At 43.1% G+C, this 16,798-nt stretch overlaps 2 protein-coding genes across 4 annotated transcripts; one reads left to right on the forward strand and one right to left on the reverse strand.

Moving 5' to 3' along the window:
• The first annotated feature begins 374 nt into the window (after positions 1-374).
• smcr8b (Smith-Magenis syndrome chromosome region, candidate 8b) lies at positions 375-9,602 on the forward strand. Its single transcript, XM_053417878.1, is given in 7 exon segments — positions 375-1,030; positions 2,641-3,053; positions 3,161-3,897; positions 5,082-5,546; positions 6,195-6,313; positions 6,315-6,688; positions 7,413-9,602. Coding segments are annotated over 7 exon segments (2,697 nt in total). The 5' UTR covers positions 375-844; the 3' UTR covers positions 7,816-9,602.
• zgc:112980 (uncharacterized protein LOC503706 homolog) lies at positions 8,990-16,789 on the reverse strand. Of its 3 annotated transcripts, none has more exons than XR_008337295.1 (20): positions 16,679-16,789; positions 15,583-15,721; positions 15,394-15,502; positions 15,215-15,308; positions 14,777-14,927; positions 14,544-14,661; positions 14,313-14,438; positions 14,140-14,202; positions 13,884-14,006; positions 13,569-13,724; positions 13,397-13,450; positions 12,744-12,970; positions 12,560-12,639; positions 11,931-12,020; positions 11,751-11,828; positions 11,545-11,649; positions 11,048-11,153; positions 10,153-10,378; positions 10,007-10,067; positions 8,990-9,358 (listed from the first exon to the last, which is right to left on the reverse strand). XR_008337295.1 is itself a non-coding variant. In XM_053417879.1 (20 exons), the coding sequence occupies exons 2-19, from the start codon at positions 15,710-15,712 to the stop codon at positions 10,049-10,051; spliced, it is 1,902 nt and encodes a 633-aa protein (XP_053273854.1). In that variant the 5' UTR covers positions 15,713-15,721; positions 16,679-16,789; the 3' UTR covers positions 8,990-9,358; positions 10,007-10,048. The 3 variants fall into 3 exon arrangements, 2 of the variants coding, with proteins under 2 accessions (XP_053273854.1, XP_053273855.1); XM_053417879.1 differs by having other exon boundaries at positions 10,306-10,378; XM_053417880.1 differs by lacking the exon at positions 10,153-10,378.
• Positions 16,790-16,798: the final 9 nt, after the last annotated feature.

Genomic DNA, 16,798 nt, shown 5'->3' on the forward strand with positions numbered 1-16,798 from the left:
GCCCTGCTTTAAAGGGATAGTTCACCCAAAAATGTAAATTAATTTATCTACTCACCAGTATGCTGATGGTGAGCAGATAATGAGTGAATCTCAAATTTTTTGTTGAACTATTCCTGTAAGAAGAGATTTTTAAGAAGATGCTAAATTTGTCTTATAAACATGTTATAAGTTTGAGGTTATAACTGCGTTCACACAACACAAATGAAACAGTTTTACTGGCCAGCCCTCAGTAGTATTATTAGTAGTAACGTGTATCTTCTAAACTGCAATTTGAGAGTATTCACAAGCGGATATTCCCCAAATAAAAAGGTTTTACTTTGAAAGTGCTGAGCAGAAGTCCAGATTAACTCCAGCTTGTTTTGTGCGGAGACGCCGCCCGGGCGGGCGGGTACCGGCCCCGGCGTGTGTCACATGGCTGAATCCGGGTGACGAGGGTTCACCTCGCGGGTGAAACACAACCGATCCTAGATGAATGTGGAAGCTGGATCGTGGAGGAAGAGGAAGAGAAACCCGGAGACACCGTGTGACTGAGGGACCGCTGCCCGCAGGAGGCGCTCACTTCTCCGCCAGGTTCTCCCCGAACACGACGCTTGTTAACGGGACTTTTTGATGTTGTTGTTGTTGTTGTTGACAGGAAAGTTTAGAATAAGTTTTTAACATGTTGCAGCTTCAGGATCCGTGAAGTTATCACGTTTCTAACTGCCCGGTTGTTGTGTCCGGTCCGATCCGCTGAAGGCCGGGGGACACCGGGACGCGCACCCCGAGCCAGCCCTCCTGTTTCTCGGCTGTGATCCTCCATGGGTCGACCCTCCTCCTCCTCCACCTCCTCCGGCCCGTGTGAAAGATGATCGGGTCACCGGACCTCCTGGCGTTCACCAGCTCCGAGGGCTTCGGGGAAGGGGACGAGGACCAGGGGTTTGGGGGGCCGCCGGAGGATCTCTCCGTCCCGCTGCTGCCTCCCTCACACCCCTGGAGCTCCGCCGCTCTCTTCCAACGGGACTTCATCCTGGTGGCGGAGTTCTCCGAGCAGGTGGGACTGTCTGTGCTGCGTCTGTCTGTGCTGCGTCTGTGCCGGGAGAACTGTTTATAATCCTAAACGATGTATTTCAATGACGTTCTAAATTTCCATGTTGCTTTATAACACAAGTTCAATGTAAAGGGTCAGATTTAATGTGAATAAATCGAATTATTTGACTGATTTGATTAAATTCAGTTAAAGTCATACTTGTGTTTGTCATGTGTATATATTTTTGTATGATTGTAATTTGATTTAATCAATTAACTCAATTTATTTGATTTATTCAGCAGCTCAACATTAAATATGACTCTTTACATTGAACTTGTGAAATAAAATGTTCATGTCATTGAAATACACATTATTTCCCCCCGTTAATGTTTTTCTGGTAGTTTTACTCTAAGATCTACTAGACAACCTGTGATTTGTGAATATGAGCTATACAAATATAATTCTTATTGAAATACATAAATACACATCATTTTTAGTGTATAAGTATGTTAAAGTATCAATACAGCTATGTAAAAAACTAATTTGAAGGTAAAAAATCCTTCATTTAAAGTAAAATTAGTAAATTGAACTTTACAGTTTATTGAACCTGTTGGACACAGTTTTTAACTTTTCAGATTCATTACTGGTGACGAGTGCAGCACTCCTCATTGTGAGTTACATGCAGGTTGGATGTCCCTCAATGTGTTTTATTTATCTATTCAGACCTTATGGGTCTTTAAGCCTCTGACATCACATCACTGCTGTCTGATAATAATTATAAACCCTGTGTTCCTGAGCTCGGTTCATCCAGGTTTGCAAACATCTAACAACATCGAGGTGAATCTAAAACTCAACTCATTTTCATCCTCAGGACAATTAAGGTTTTGAATCTCACCTTATCTTACTAGCTGTTCTTGTTTAAATTGATTATTTTGCTTTATATTAAACTTAATGTTCTGTATCTATTCATGAGGCCTTTTTCCTTTTGCTCTTGAGTTTGTTATTTGGCACGTTTGTGTTTTCCTGACCTCTTGGAATGTGTTCTTTCTTTAATCTGCTCAGTTATAAAGAAGGTCTGTTGAAATAATGGTTAATTGATTGAATTTCTAAAGAACGTTTCAACAGAGAGGGAAATAAAAGAGCTTTACATTGGTTATATAACTAAAACAAGACAAAAAACGGCCAAATTGACTATATCTATATTTTTTGGGAGGATCTGCACCAAATGACACACACTCGTAAATATAATAAATATTTTTTAAATCAAGATCCATGAATTATCCTCTGAGAAATCAATGAAAGTGTAGGAAAACTCTTCTCACAATGTTAAAGAAAGTGAAAAGAAACTTCCTGGATCAGAACAAAGTTTAACCCCATCCCTCTTTAAAGTTTAATTTGTTTACTTAGTTTTCATGTGATCCTGCTAACAAACAAACAGACAAACACATAAGCTCCTTGGCTGAGTAATTCTATATTACAATATATGTATAAATAATTAATACTATTAATATATAGCTATGTCAAATTGTAAAAGCATCATAAGAAGCATTTGCAAAGGACTTAAGAGTTAAATAGAGGATTTAAGATGAACATATTTGTGATGTTTATCATTCAAACCTCTTCTTTGTGTTCAGGTGGGTCCGAAGCCCGTGCTGACGATACCGGACGACCCCAGAGTCATCGGCTCCTTCGACCTCAACCACTTCTCCGTCCGCATCATGTCCGTGGACTACCAGGCGTCCGGCCCCGTCCACGCCTCCCACGCCTCCCCCGGCCCCCGCCTCAACTTCAGCGAGGACTCCGAGGTGATCCTGGGAGACTCGGCCGAGGACGCCTTTGCGTACGTGCACCACCTGACCCTGTACGACCTGGAGGCCCGGGGCATGGTGCGGCCCTTCTGCATGGCCTACGTGTGCTCCGACCTGGACAAGCTGATGGAGAACTTCGCCGAACTGTCCTCGTGCTTCTCCCGGGCGTCGGACAGCCTTAAGACGGGGAACAGGCAGGCGTTCTCCATGGAGCTGCAGAGGAAACTACAGGAGCTCGAGTAAGATCAGGAGGAAGTTCACACAGCTGATGTTAGTTAGTGCAAATGTCTGGAAACTAGATCATCCCTCTTTAAGACTGTTGACTAAATCAAACTCTCTGCTGCAGGTACGTGAGGCTGACGCTGCTTCAGGAAACCAAACACCTGTCGACTGTCAACGGCTTCACAGGAGACGCAGGACAAGCCGCTGATCTAGAATCTGTGGAGCGTTCAATCTCAACCCACAGAGACCTCCTCCGCCAGGTCACCTCCTACCCAAACAGGAAGCTCAAGAAACCTGACTTCCTGCCCTACGACCCCGCCGACTCCCTCACTGATCCCACTGCCCTGCCGCCCACTGAGCGGAGCCCCCCCACGGCCACCCGCCCCCCCTGCAGGTCGGAGCAGGAACTGAAGCCCCTGCAGGAGCTCTGCAACGACTACTTCCTGTCGCTGACGAAGGAGCAGCTGGCGGACACGGAGCGCCGCCTCCGGGGCGACAGGAGCGTCCTGCGAACCGTCCGGGTCTCGCGTTCCCTGTCCAGGAAGCTCGCGCTCACCAACTTCCTGTTTGACTCCTGGAGCACCGAGAACGAAGAGGAGGAGGAGGAGGAGGTGGAGGAGCTGCCGAGGGCGAGTCAGAGCGGCGCCAGGGCGACCGGCTCTGAACCCATGAGCCTGGACTCTTTCTACTCCTGCGTGGAGGAGATCCCCATCAAGCTGGAGGCCGGAGGGACGCTGACCTCTGACCCCGGCGTTGTGACAGAGATGGCAGGAAGCGTGAGCAGCAGCGACAGCATCGAGGTGCTCGGCACCGAGAAGTCGTACCGGACGCAGCACGACGTGGATGGAGCCGACAGCAGAGGTTCGTGCAACAGATTCAGATCATCAGACAGCTGCTGGAATTATTCATCAAACAAACAAATCTGATAACAATTCATAATTTATATTTCTGGATTCTGGGAGCAATGAGAAAGTCACTCAGTCGAGCACAAGCCTTCCCCGGGGTTCATCAGTCTCCTTAGATTCAAGCCACATTTTCACAAACTCAAAAATCAGGAATAACAAAAAGTGCAATAACAAAACAAGAAACTAGAAACAGGAACTAGAAACACATGTTTCCTCCAACAGTCCCCTTCTGTAACCATATTTAAATCTGCATTGATATCACTTCCCCATTTAGGTCAGATTTACTTTCTCTATGGATGATTCAGTGGGTAAATGGGGACAATGTTTACCCCTTAATGCCTGAATTAATTTCCAATTATATAAAACAATATTATTTGTGTTTTTGGCTATCATACAGATGCTAAGTTAATTGGAGATTGTTAATTTCAGTATAGCATATACAGTAGATATAAAATTAAGGTATGAGGCAAATTAGCGACATTAGGCATATGGGGCGTAACCTTAATTTAACAAATTTTCCTGTCTCTGGTATGTAGATTGATGCTGCTTTCGATTGAAATTGAACAACAAAAACATATGTTTCTGTACATCATTGCTGTTCAATCATCACAGTATTTCAAATACAGCTTAATACCTCGAAATAACTTTGCTGCACAGTCCCAAGGGGCTAGTATGTGTTTTCCACTCCGACCACTAGATGTCGGCAGAGTGCTTCCAATACCTTCCTTGGTATGTGTAGTATTTGCACCATCAGGCACAATCGTCACCTCGGCGGCATTAAAACCGGAATGGGGTTTGAGGCAAATTTGGTTAAATAAAGTGATAACAAATACCTAGATTTGCCCTTTTGTCTGGACCCATCTTCAGTTTTCACCTACAGATTTAATAATTTATAGACTGTCATTTATTATATTTACTGGGTCCAGTTTTCCAAAATGTGACATTTCTTTGACTTTAATGTTATCATCATAGGTTTTCGTGAATCTTTTCTGTTTTGTTCAAACTAAACGTTTAATTTGAAAATGAGCAGTTCTAGTCTGACTCTAAATGATCAACTGATTAATTAAACAAATCTAAATATAATAGATGTATTCCGGTGTATGCCTCCAGCAGAAGCATCTCACAGTTTCCTCTCCTCAGCAGAAACCGTGGTCATGCTGATGGACCCCCCCCTCAGGCGAGTCCCGGTCGACACCGGCGCCAGACGCGTGCGGGCGTACGCCAGACGGGCCAACAGCGAGGACAGCATCGAGGTCCTGAGCACCACCGAGTCCATCTTCCCCGACGACCTCACCGCCATCACAGAGGAGGAGGCGGAGCAGCAGCCTCTGAGCAACGGCTTCGAGGACGAGGAGGAGGAGGAGGAGGAGACGCTGACAGAGCGCAGGCCTGAGGAGAAGATCCTGAATGTGGCCGGTGAAGGACGTGGACATGGAAACGATCAGTTTGCTCGGAGAGAGGAAGGTGATGAAGATGAAGACGAGCCTCTAAAGGAATTAACTGTCGGTGATGGCGTGGAGGTCAAAGAGGAGCCAGTCGAGAGCTGGAAGAAGAATCAAGAGCACGAAGACGAGAGAACTGAGAAAACATCCAATGAGCTGCAAGGTGATGAAAACATCTGATTCAGAATTCATCAATAAAGAGCCATCTTAAACTTTTATGGGTTAAAATAATAATCTACTCAGATTACACAGATCTTTTTAGTGAAGATCTTGACATTTCCAGACATTGATCCTGTTCCTGCTCGTTAATAAGCCATTTTTTCACAATGCGCAATACGTATTTCCGCCTCTAGGGGTTTCTCAATCAAAACACTAACAGGAGACCTAGTTTGGGCAGCGTAGGATCATGGGAGTTGTTGTCTTCACCACCATTTCTTGTCCCGTTATCTTCTCAAGTCGCTCAGTTCCCTTGTGCGTAGTTCCTCCAGTTGAGTTCTGGGTCGACCGAGGGGACTCCTCTGGGTTGGAGGTTCCCGGTAAACCTCCAACAAGGAGGAGGAGGAGGAGGAGGAGGAGGAGGCATACATCATAGTGTGGCTGTTGTTTTGCATTTATAATAAGATGATTCCTCTATATCTTGTTGCCTTTATACTAAAAAGGGTTTTTCATGAGAGTTTATTTGAGTTTTTAACAGCGAGCGATGATAAAACAATTAAGTTTTAATGTAATTCGACTCAGTCTCATTTGAAAGTTGCCAGAGGACACAGCTCCAGTGTTAACATGATATAACAAAACTCTTTCTACTTCACAGTCCATGAAGCAGTGGAGCCGATGTCCAACTCGTCCAAAGTCCATCAGATGGTCCAGTGGATGGACCTCCTTGTGAACCATGCCCCCCCCGTGGCCCCGGCGGAGGCTGACCACTGGTCCCCCCCCCCGCGCTCCCCTCCGGGTGCCGAGCATCGACGAAGCGTCAGACTGCACCAGCTTCACGGGCTCCTCGGACCCCCCCTCCCCCACTCAGCATATCCACATCCACCCCCGCTCAGACAGGAGGAGGAGGAAGGCCGGTCTCCGAGCCCTGAGGTTCGTGAAGCACTACTCCTTCTCCCATCACGCCGTGTTCTGCCTCTTGAGCGGCCGGCCGCTGGTTGTCCTCGGGGGGGACGAGGGCCTGGTGAGGAAGCTGGTGGACGCTCTGAGTCTCTTCCTGCCGGCGCCTGACAGGAACGCCGTGACGCCGTGTCTGACCACGCCCCTTCAACTGACCGACCTGCTCACCTGGAGACTGATCGGGATACACAGGTACCACGACACCCCCCCCCCCCCCCCCCCCGACGGTCACCGGCCAATCCTTCAGTATCTATACAGTACCCATAAGATTAGATCAAAGCCACTGCTGACCATTCATTTACATAAACATAGGGCGCAGGATGAAAAATACAATCCTCATTAATATTGAAATACTTCTAGACCTGCCTGTTTGTAATGTCGTCTTCTCAAACACTTTTTATTGTACAGCTCTTTTTATAGTCTAAGGTGCAGAATGAATTAACCTGTGATTATCAGACCTGGTTTATCTGCAATGAAGATGTTATCGTCTTTATTTTCGTTCACCTGTGTAGTTTGTATATAAGTTTGAATGTTTCACTGAATTGTTATTTTTTCCTACATTGCATTGGCTGCTATTTCAGAAGTTTAAATCTTTTCAAAATTAAAAGCTCTATAATTCAGCTCAATATAAAGCACAGCAGCAACGAAACCAATGTTGTGCTTTTACTTTGAAGACAACTTGCCAAAAAGGACTTTTTGCTGTTATGACTGAGGTATTGTTGATGTGACAAATGTTTGAAATAACAGGAAAGCAGTTGCAGTGAATCTTCAGATGACAGTCAGGAGTCTCAATGAGAGGATATAAAGGAAATTGACAAACAGCCACAAGAACAAAATAAACTATTTCAGCTTTAAATGTTGCCTTTAATACACAACCAGCCTTTAAAGGTGTGCTCCTCCTGTCCCCCTGCACCAGATCCCCCTCCAGCTCCTCGTCCAGCATCATCCACTCCCTGAGCCGCTACAGTCGTTACCTGGCTCTGCTGGACCTGGACCAGAGGACGCTGCGCTGTCCGTCCTACTCCGGCTCCCTCATCAGCAGAATGACCGATCCTCACAGTGGCATCAGCCGCGGCGTCACCTACCTGCTGCACCTGGAGAGCTGCCTGGCGGCGCTGGTGAAGCAGGCTCTGCTGCACACGTTCCGTCCTGCCTCACGCCGTCTCTCCACTGAAGGACCGTGCAGCAGTGAACAGGATGTGAGAGTGATGAACTTCCTGTCCGAGCTCATCAAGCAGCGCCACGCGGGACGTGGACCCCCGGTCTTAAGATTCTCTTACAGCGCGGTGCAGCTTCACAGGAACACGTACACAACATGAAATCCACCGACTGGAGAACCCCCGAAACTAAACGCACTGATTTCTGTGTAATTTGATCCGATGCTGAAGGTTTCACATCCTCTGACACTGTGAAGAGGTGAAGACAAAACAATCACACACAACGTTTGCATGTTGGTGTGTTTACATGCTTCCTGCTCCATCATGTATCTGTTTACTGTACATTAGTGCACTAGTGTCTCTCAGGCACAGAAACCTTTCACCCGCTGGCAGCCGCCACATCTCCAGCACCCGAAGGTTTTATGTTTTATTGAAGTGTGTTTTTAAAATGTAGGTTTAACATGTGAACTGACAATTGAGCCACGTATATGTGCACTGTGCAACTTTTAAACCAGGACCGATCTGAAGGCAGATTCCCACGGAGGCCGGTAGATGATGGATATTCAGTATTGAAACGGTGGAGCTGCAGTTTGATATGAACTGAAGCTTTGACTTTGATTCTGTTTATAAAGATGGACGACTCATCTGCACTTCCTCTCGCTCTCCAGAAGGGTTAGGGTCAATCATGATGACACAAACCCTCTTCGAGAAAAAAAAAGATATTTAATGTTTAATGTTTGACTTTTCAGTTTGTTTATACTGCAGCTATCCACTAGGGGGCAATCATGAACCCAGGCTTTATTTTTGTCTTTTCGAGTTGTCCATCTTTAAATACAGTTTATGGTTCAACTCTACCTGTTGGTAAAGAAGTTTAAATTACATTTTTACAGTTTAATTTCAATAATTGGCAGTGGTGGAAGAAATACTCAGAAAAAGTATCAGAGCAATATAAAGTACTCTAATAACAAATACGGTAAATTAAATGTTCTCTTATTTCTGAAATATTCAGGTCCTCAGTTAATCAATGTGCAGTTTGGTGAATTTTACTTTTAATAGTTGAGGTTTGAGAGATAATTCCATGTTATGATACTTAATATTAATCCTCCACCACGTGCAGGGAAATACATTTATGTTGAAAGCTTTAGTTAATTCTCAGATCATTTACATTTCTACACTTTTAATGCAGTAAAATAAATCTGAAAACTTCCACCACTTGTCCTTTAACGTGTTTTTATATATTCCCTGAAAATATATCACATCATTTTTTACACTGGAATTTCAAAATGTTAAACAATAACCCAGAGACAGAATTCGTCTTCTCTTTCGACTCGTGTGATTCATAAAGGTGTTCTCTTTTTTTTTATTTACAGTTACATAAATGTCTCAATAAAATAGTGAATATCTAAAAGTATTTCCAGGAAGTAAACATAATTCAGTTCAAATAGAACAAAATCCCACAGAGCAGAATTCAACTTTTTTGATCCTGCTCAGATCAGACTGGAAAGTAGATTATTAAAGAATAAGGTAGAATATAGTGTCTCTGAGGTGTTAATAATGTAATTTACAGTGAAGATATTGTTCTCTTCATTATGCCGACACTACCTGGTCTTTACAGGTTTATTCTGTGTGATGTGTAAATCTCTCAGTGCTCGACTCTGTGGCGATTCCACGATGTTGAGGCGTAGTGATGTGCAATCAGGACAATCTGCGAAGACAAAGCAAATAGGTATGTTATAATATATTGATGTGAGAGGATTCACACTGAAGAGGGAATAATATATTGACACATCCACTCAGAGAGTATTTTGAAACCCTGAATCAAAACTAGTGCTGAATGATTAACTGACTAATTGATTGTATTTATTAAAGAACTGATGTTTCTGATGCAGTTATTGAACCTGATTGATTGTATCTGCACCGACACCAATTAAAAACAGATTAGACACAAACTTCACTTAAAGCTGCAACTCATGATTCTTTTCACGAACAGTTAATCTGATGGTTAATTTCTAAAAGAACCCAAAAAAATTGAGTCTGTCATTTTTTTTTAAAAAAAATAGTTTGATTAGTCCTTTTTTAAATGGACTAATTAGACCTTTAATCTTTAACCACCAAATTCTAATCAGTTCATCTTAAAGTCCCTAACTGTACGGACGGACAACCCATAATATATAATACCTCCAGCCACTGGGTGTCGCTGTTGTGAAGGCATAAAATAAAGAACTCCACAGGATGCCAAAATTTACAGTCTGATTCAAAACATATATATATCATCCTCCAGTAAAATAAAGAAACATCACACTTTTCTTTAAATAAACCAAACTGATGAAAGAGCAGCTGATGAGGGACTCACAGTTAACACTCGGACTGGTCCTTCTCTTGGGAAGAGACGAGATTAACTGCTGCTGCGCTGCCTGCAGGACAAACACACAGACACAGAGTCACAGATCAGAGCCACAGCAGGTCCACGGTGAAGGATCACCCCATGTGACAACTTACAGTAGGTGCTGATCACCACCACACCAGGAGAGGACATGGAGGGGAAAAGGGGCGACAGATCAGAGCTTAACATCTCTTAGGATCCCCTTTAAAAAGGGAAATGGTAAAAACTCTACAGCTGGAAGTTTGTGGTTTAAAATGAATAAGACTCACTGGTCCCAGTTCCGTGCTGAAGAAGACAGAGTGAGTATGATAGCGCGGAGAAAGGAAAATGAACTATCCCCACCTGTCAGAAACAGGAACAAAGAGATGGTTTGTGATGCAGCTGTTTTCATCTCAGAGCAGCTGTTTTCTTGAAAAGCATCAAAGGGGCAGTGTGTGCGTTCTGTTTATATATCCTCAGCAGGTAATCAGGTAACTTTTTTTAAACTTTGTAATAATCACGTGGCGTATGCTGACAACCGAATGTTTTTTCTGAATAAACTGCAGATCATGTCTCTAAGGTTATTGATTGTAGAACTTATCCATTCAAAACATTATATGATGTCATTTCCTGTATTTATAGGGATTTCCTGATGACATCATACCACCGTTTCATCATAAATCAATTTTCAAACTATATAAGCCTTTGGTCGTGTCTATTGTCCGATAGGATGCAGAGTTTAATTGAAATAAATGTATTTATGAACCATGCAATGAGTCATTTTCTGACATGACAGCACTGATCATATAAGATCATATGATGGAGAATCATTTTCATATCAATTTAAACTTTAGTTTTTCTCCCATAGTTGACCTTGACCTTGATATCTATCATCTGAAGCTTGGTATAAATATGTAAATTTGAATCCGCTATTAACAGGTGAGAACTTTACATGCTCGCCTGTGTGCAGGAAGTGATTTTTCACCATTAGTGGTGCTGTAGAGCAATATCAATGAGTGGACGCTCACATACCTGTGGCGTTATCCACTTCCTGTGTGAGCTCCTGTGAGAAGGAGTTGAGACGTTCTACGTTGGAGGACAAACTCTCCCACAGCCACCAGAGGGCCCACTGGTTCTCCTGAGAGACAGAAACCATATCGTTTAAAAACATCAAACATTGAGATCCTCATTTCATCCAGACATTATCACAAAACACATAATGACAAAGACTTTAAGGGATTTCATCCGTGAGGTGATGATCTCACTCCGGTCTGTTTATTTGTTACTTTGCAGTATTTTACAAAAACTGCTGGATTTAACACAATAGTTAATTCTGATGTTTTTCTCACTCTGATGTTAAATCACTAAGTTTCACGTTAACCTCTCAGAAAAGCAAAGTGCAATAAGTGATAAATCCTGTGATACCATTTGTGTCCTTAATTTAAAATGTGAGAAATTGGGAAAATGTTTAATCAGAGACGTTTTGTCCACAAACAGGATGTGACGTTGACGATAGAAAAGTAAAATACCTGGAATGCGTTGAGAACAGGGAGAGCTGGAGTCAGAGCAGCACTGAGGATTCTCAACCCTAACGCTCCTGTAGCCAGCAGCAACAAGGCCTGATCTGGGTAAACCTGTCAAAACAAAAACACACATTTACTAACAGCTTGTTACCATTAGTTTGAAAACTCATGTGTACATCTACACACAAACAAACACACACACAGACACTCACCTCCTGAAAGAAACGTGGGATCTGTATATTTGTCCCGGGCGGCTTCAGCAGTATCGAAATCACAACATCCTTTGCTTCCTGAAGTAAATTGAGAGTCAGAACAAAACCAGTATAAATAAATGGAAAAGGACATTTTAATTTTTTTAATAAGACACTTGTAAAAGAGCCAGAAATGCCTACGTGTAGAAACTGTGGGCTCGGGGCCTGCAGAGCGGTGACTGACCCACAGGGGGAGTTGACCAGTGTGAGTAAACGGTGCCAACACTGAGACTGAATCAGGAAAAACATCAGACAAAATATCACGTATCAGAAAATGCTCACGAAGGCAAAGTGAATTTAACTGCAGTACCAGCGTTCCTACACATGGGGGAACTCAAGTGGCCTCAAAGACAAATCAATGACATTCACAATCACTGAGGCACAACAAGTACACAAAACTGCACATGCAAATTGCATCAAATGGCTAAAACACATCAAAGTCATTAGACGTCAACATAAAGATGTATTTTCAGGTCAAAATCTACTCGATAGATTTCCACAAAACTCGGTGGAAGGATGAGACCTGATCCAATAAAAACATTACATTTCTGTGCGTAGAGAAAAAGCCTTTTCAGTTTGAAAGCAACAAAAGTTTGGACACTTGTCTCCAAGTCTCTCAATTTGGACAAGAAGCCTCACATTGGATTTTTTTCAAGCAATAAAAAGTTGATGTTCTGGTGTTTTAGTGTTAAAACTGAGGTTTGCATCTAGGACAATTGGATTTTGTTAAAAAAGCTCAGACTGAACCGTGATGAATGTTGTGGACTCACATCAGCGTAGACAGCCGAGCAGCATCTCTGAACCCGCAGAGCAAACTTCACCAGCTCAGCACGCTTCAGTGCAACAGCCCCTGAAGAGACCGGAGGGAGTTAGACTTCATCTCCTTCAACATATTTCCTCAGATTTGTGTTTTAGAGTTAAAAAGGTTGATGTTGTCATGAAGCTCAGTCTGACCTTTAATTGGCTCCCATGGGACATCAGGGTGGCAGAGCTCTGTCATGTGACCGACCGCCCGCTTCGGTGCCATCGCCGTTTCAAAGATGCGGAGATAAAAGAGGAAGATGAGCGGCGTGAAGCTCGAGGCGGGGGGGTTCACCGACGGCACCAAACTGTGGCAGGCCGAGATGAAGCCTCCGTCCATGCACATGAAGTAAGGCATGAGGTCGTGAAGCGGCTGGACGCTGTCGGAGACATTGAGATGGTGAGATTGTAAATAGTTTACTTTCTAAACATTTCATTTATTTTGATTATCAATTACTCTGTCATTTATTTTCATGACTTCATGACTATGACTGATTGTTTTTATCAATATGATCATGTTTGATTGTTCCAAAACCTAAACATTTATAGATTTAACTGTATTATTATTATTCCTTAAATAATTCTATATTATCATTTGGTAAAAAAAGAAACAAATTGTTGTCGAGTCTAATTAGCCTTAAAAGAAAATGTCTTCTTATTGTTATGGACTTGAATTTCAAACAATAAAATTGAATTTACAGACAATTTTCAGGAACTATTTACGTTATGATTAAATACAACTTTTAATTCACTCTACAACTAAATTAGAGGAAAGCAATCGGGGTCCTTTGGTTTTTCACACTCACAGTTTGGGATCATCAGTCTGGACAACTCGTAGGTAGCGACACAACTCTCTGTACCTGCAGACACAACACAGACAAGTTTGGTTTTAAAGGCCAAGTGTGTGTGTGTGTGTGTGTGTGTGTGTGTGTGTGTGTGTGTGTGTGTGTGTGTGTGTGTGTGTGTGTGGAGGAGTACCTGTGCTGTCGCTGCAGCAGCTCAGTTCTCAGTTGAACTACAGGACTCTGTTCAAGCAGGACGTCCTTCTTGCCTTTGTCTTTGCGGACGCCCGACACATTCTGTCCCTTCAGCACCGACACCAGCAGGACGTCATCCCAGGGACGAACACACAGGCTGCAGCACACACACACACACACACACACACACACACACACACAGACACACACACATAAAGTTATATTAAAAACCTGAAGAGGCTCAAATATGTAACCTTTGGGGAAACATTTAACACATAAATGGTCTCTGGTCTCACCCTGAGATCTGAACACACACCTGTTCTTCATGCTTTTCAGCTCAGCTGGTAAAATTATGTTTTTGTAAAACTCCTGCAGCTTTTGGATGAAATCTGAAGTAAAATCATCCATCACCATCTGTCTCTGCACCGACGCCACCACCCTGAAACCACACAAGCAGACACACAGAGGGAGCAGGTGAATATCCATAGACTGTTTATGAAGAGGGGAGATATCACAGCTCTCTAAAAGTGAGGACAAATCAGCTGGATTGCCCCCTGTGGGCGTGTCCTTACCTCTGCAGTAGCACCACTTTAGCCTTGTAAGCATTGGCCATGGGCAATGGTAAGACGTAAACTCTGGAGAGAATCAGATCAATCACAATCAAATTAGTGCCCACAGAATTCAAAGTTAAGCAAACCATCAATCTTGAACAGAAAATGCTGTGTGTGTGTCTGTGTGTGTTTACCCTGAGGATTGATAATGTCTAGTAAATTGCTCTGCGGCTCCCAGTCTCAAGATGGCCGCAGCTCTGCCGTTCTGATTGTCTGTGTGGTTGAGGAACGATGACACAAACTCGTACACTTGCGTGTAACTGCAGGAAATGGACATATTACATATAACCAGAGTAAGATCATCTGAGGGTGGATGGCTGTAATAAGTCCCTAGATATTTTGAACACATCTGCCGTGTCACTCACTCAAAGACGAAGCCTGGCTGGTTTGGAAGGTTAAAACCATATTCTTGAAACATCCTTCCTTTCAGGAAGGTAGCGAACCGTGCAGCGAGCTCTTGCTTGAACCTCTGGAGCAGCGTCTCTAAACAAGAAGAAGACAGATCCAATGGCAGTGAAATGACGTGTAATTAAAAACAATAACAAGAGGTTCAGGTTCCCCCAGATGTGAACATCAGTCTCTGTATGTGAGCGAGTACCTGCATGTCGGAGGTGACCATCTATTTCAGACAACGTGAGGTTGAAAGGCTTCAGTCCTCCCAGCAGTCCAGTGCTCCGCTGGCTGTTCCAGAAGTCGCTTCTTTTGTGGCTGTTGCAGTGACACACTCCGCTCTGGACCCACAGTACACACTGAAGAACACACACACACACACACCACATCAGCAATTTATGACAAACACCTAGAAAAACTATTTTCAGTCACATTTCCTCTATAGGTTTGCTCTTCTGTTTTGTTAGCCGTGACTGAATGGGCCAAAGATGCCGTGTTAGCTCATGAAAAAGCTGCCCCCCCCCTTCCTTACGTTTATTAAGATGGTCAAGTCCACCAGTAATGAGTAGAGTACAACCATATGAAGCCATATCAGTATCACTGTTGCAACAGATCAAGCATCTTTACAGACTACATCACCACATACCACTGATGCCAGCTTGTCACAGATGTAGCAGAAGCACTGATCACATATTAGCTGGTTACTGGCCACAGGAGAACCGACCTCACAATCTGTAGCCCTGAGCAGGACAGAAGAGAAGCAGGGTTATCATCGTATACTGGGGGGGGCAGTATTTCACTAAGTCTGTTTACCAATTTGCTCACGTGAAAGGATGAATGGCACAGTCGTAGCGGGCGTGAGGCAGCACCTCCGCGCGGCGGGAGAACGTGACGACCAGGTCTTCGTCCAGAGCAGCTTGCGATAACGCAACATCTGAAAAAGGAGGAGGAGTCGCTGATGGGCATCTTTAAACTCCGATCTTAACACATGATCAAGCTGAACAAAGTGGTTACCATTCTTCTTGATATCCTCCACCTCCACTATGACAACCGAGGCTTCACTGCATGATACGTCGTGTTCTTCATCCTCCTCCTCATCATCACTGAGAATTATTATTACTCCATTGTCCCCCGTTGTACACATCAGAAATGTCTGGGAGAAAACAAGGAAAAGAAAACTTCTTCTTAAGTTATTGTACTCGAATTATCACTATACAAGTTCTCTATGTTTTTGAATGACTAGCTCATCAAACCCTGCATGTTTCATTCCTTCAGTAAAGACCTCAGAGACCTGAATGGCTGCATTGCTCATTGAAAATGGGTCTGATAAAAGCAGGTTCAGTTTTCTGGAGAGCAGATCTTGTAGTTTTTTATCTACCTCAGATTGATTTTGGCACATTTTGCAACAGATATATAATGTTTTATTGTGTGTAAGGTGCTGTGCTGCCCTTAAGGAGGAAACTGTGACTCATCTATAATGATTCATGGTCAGTTCTGTACTTCCTTGGGTCCTCAACAATAAACACAAGTTAATGAGATGAGCCGTTATTGAATAAATAGAAAACACTGACAGACAAACATTCAATAGGTTTATCTATAAATGTTCATAGATGATACCATTTGTATGAATTAAGGCTGGGCGATGAAAATGTTCATAAGAATTAGATATAAACGATTAATAAGTTAGAATGTAAAACTTATTGTATCTTTGAAGTAAGACTGAATAAAGGTTTTGGTCTTAATGACAAAAAACACTTTAAAAAGCCGTTAAAAAGCTCCTAACTGAGCGTAAACAACATGTAAACAAACAGGACTTAGGATGTATTGCTAATAGTGCGTCACTTATCGTAATTCTTTTGTTGTCAAGACCCAAAATGAGACGTGTATTTATTTAATTTGTGTTATTCAGAAACCTTAACGTGGCTTTTTCACTCAAAACCAAAACACATTCACGTTGTACTGACTTCCCGGAAGTTAGCTATTAGCTTCCATCAGGGCAGCGAACACAGTTAAAAACCCAGAGTCTCACTTCCTACCACTTAGTCGTGCACCGGAAACTGATTAAAAGTGTATTTAAATGTTTGTGTTGGTTGTTTATTAGTTTTCTTACCTTTATTTACTGTCGCGTCACCAAAATAAATGTTTCGCGCCGGGGCTCTTAAATCTGATAGTACCGGAAGACACAGGTTTTCTTCTTCGTAGATTTTATTAGCAGATCAGCAGCCGCCTT

The sequence above is a fragment of the Pleuronectes platessa genome, chromosome 3 (assembly GCF_947347685.1).
Source record: "Pleuronectes platessa chromosome 3, fPlePla1.1, whole genome shotgun sequence".
NCBI classification, from domain to species: Eukaryota; Metazoa; Chordata; class Actinopteri; order Pleuronectiformes; family Pleuronectidae; genus Pleuronectes; species Pleuronectes platessa.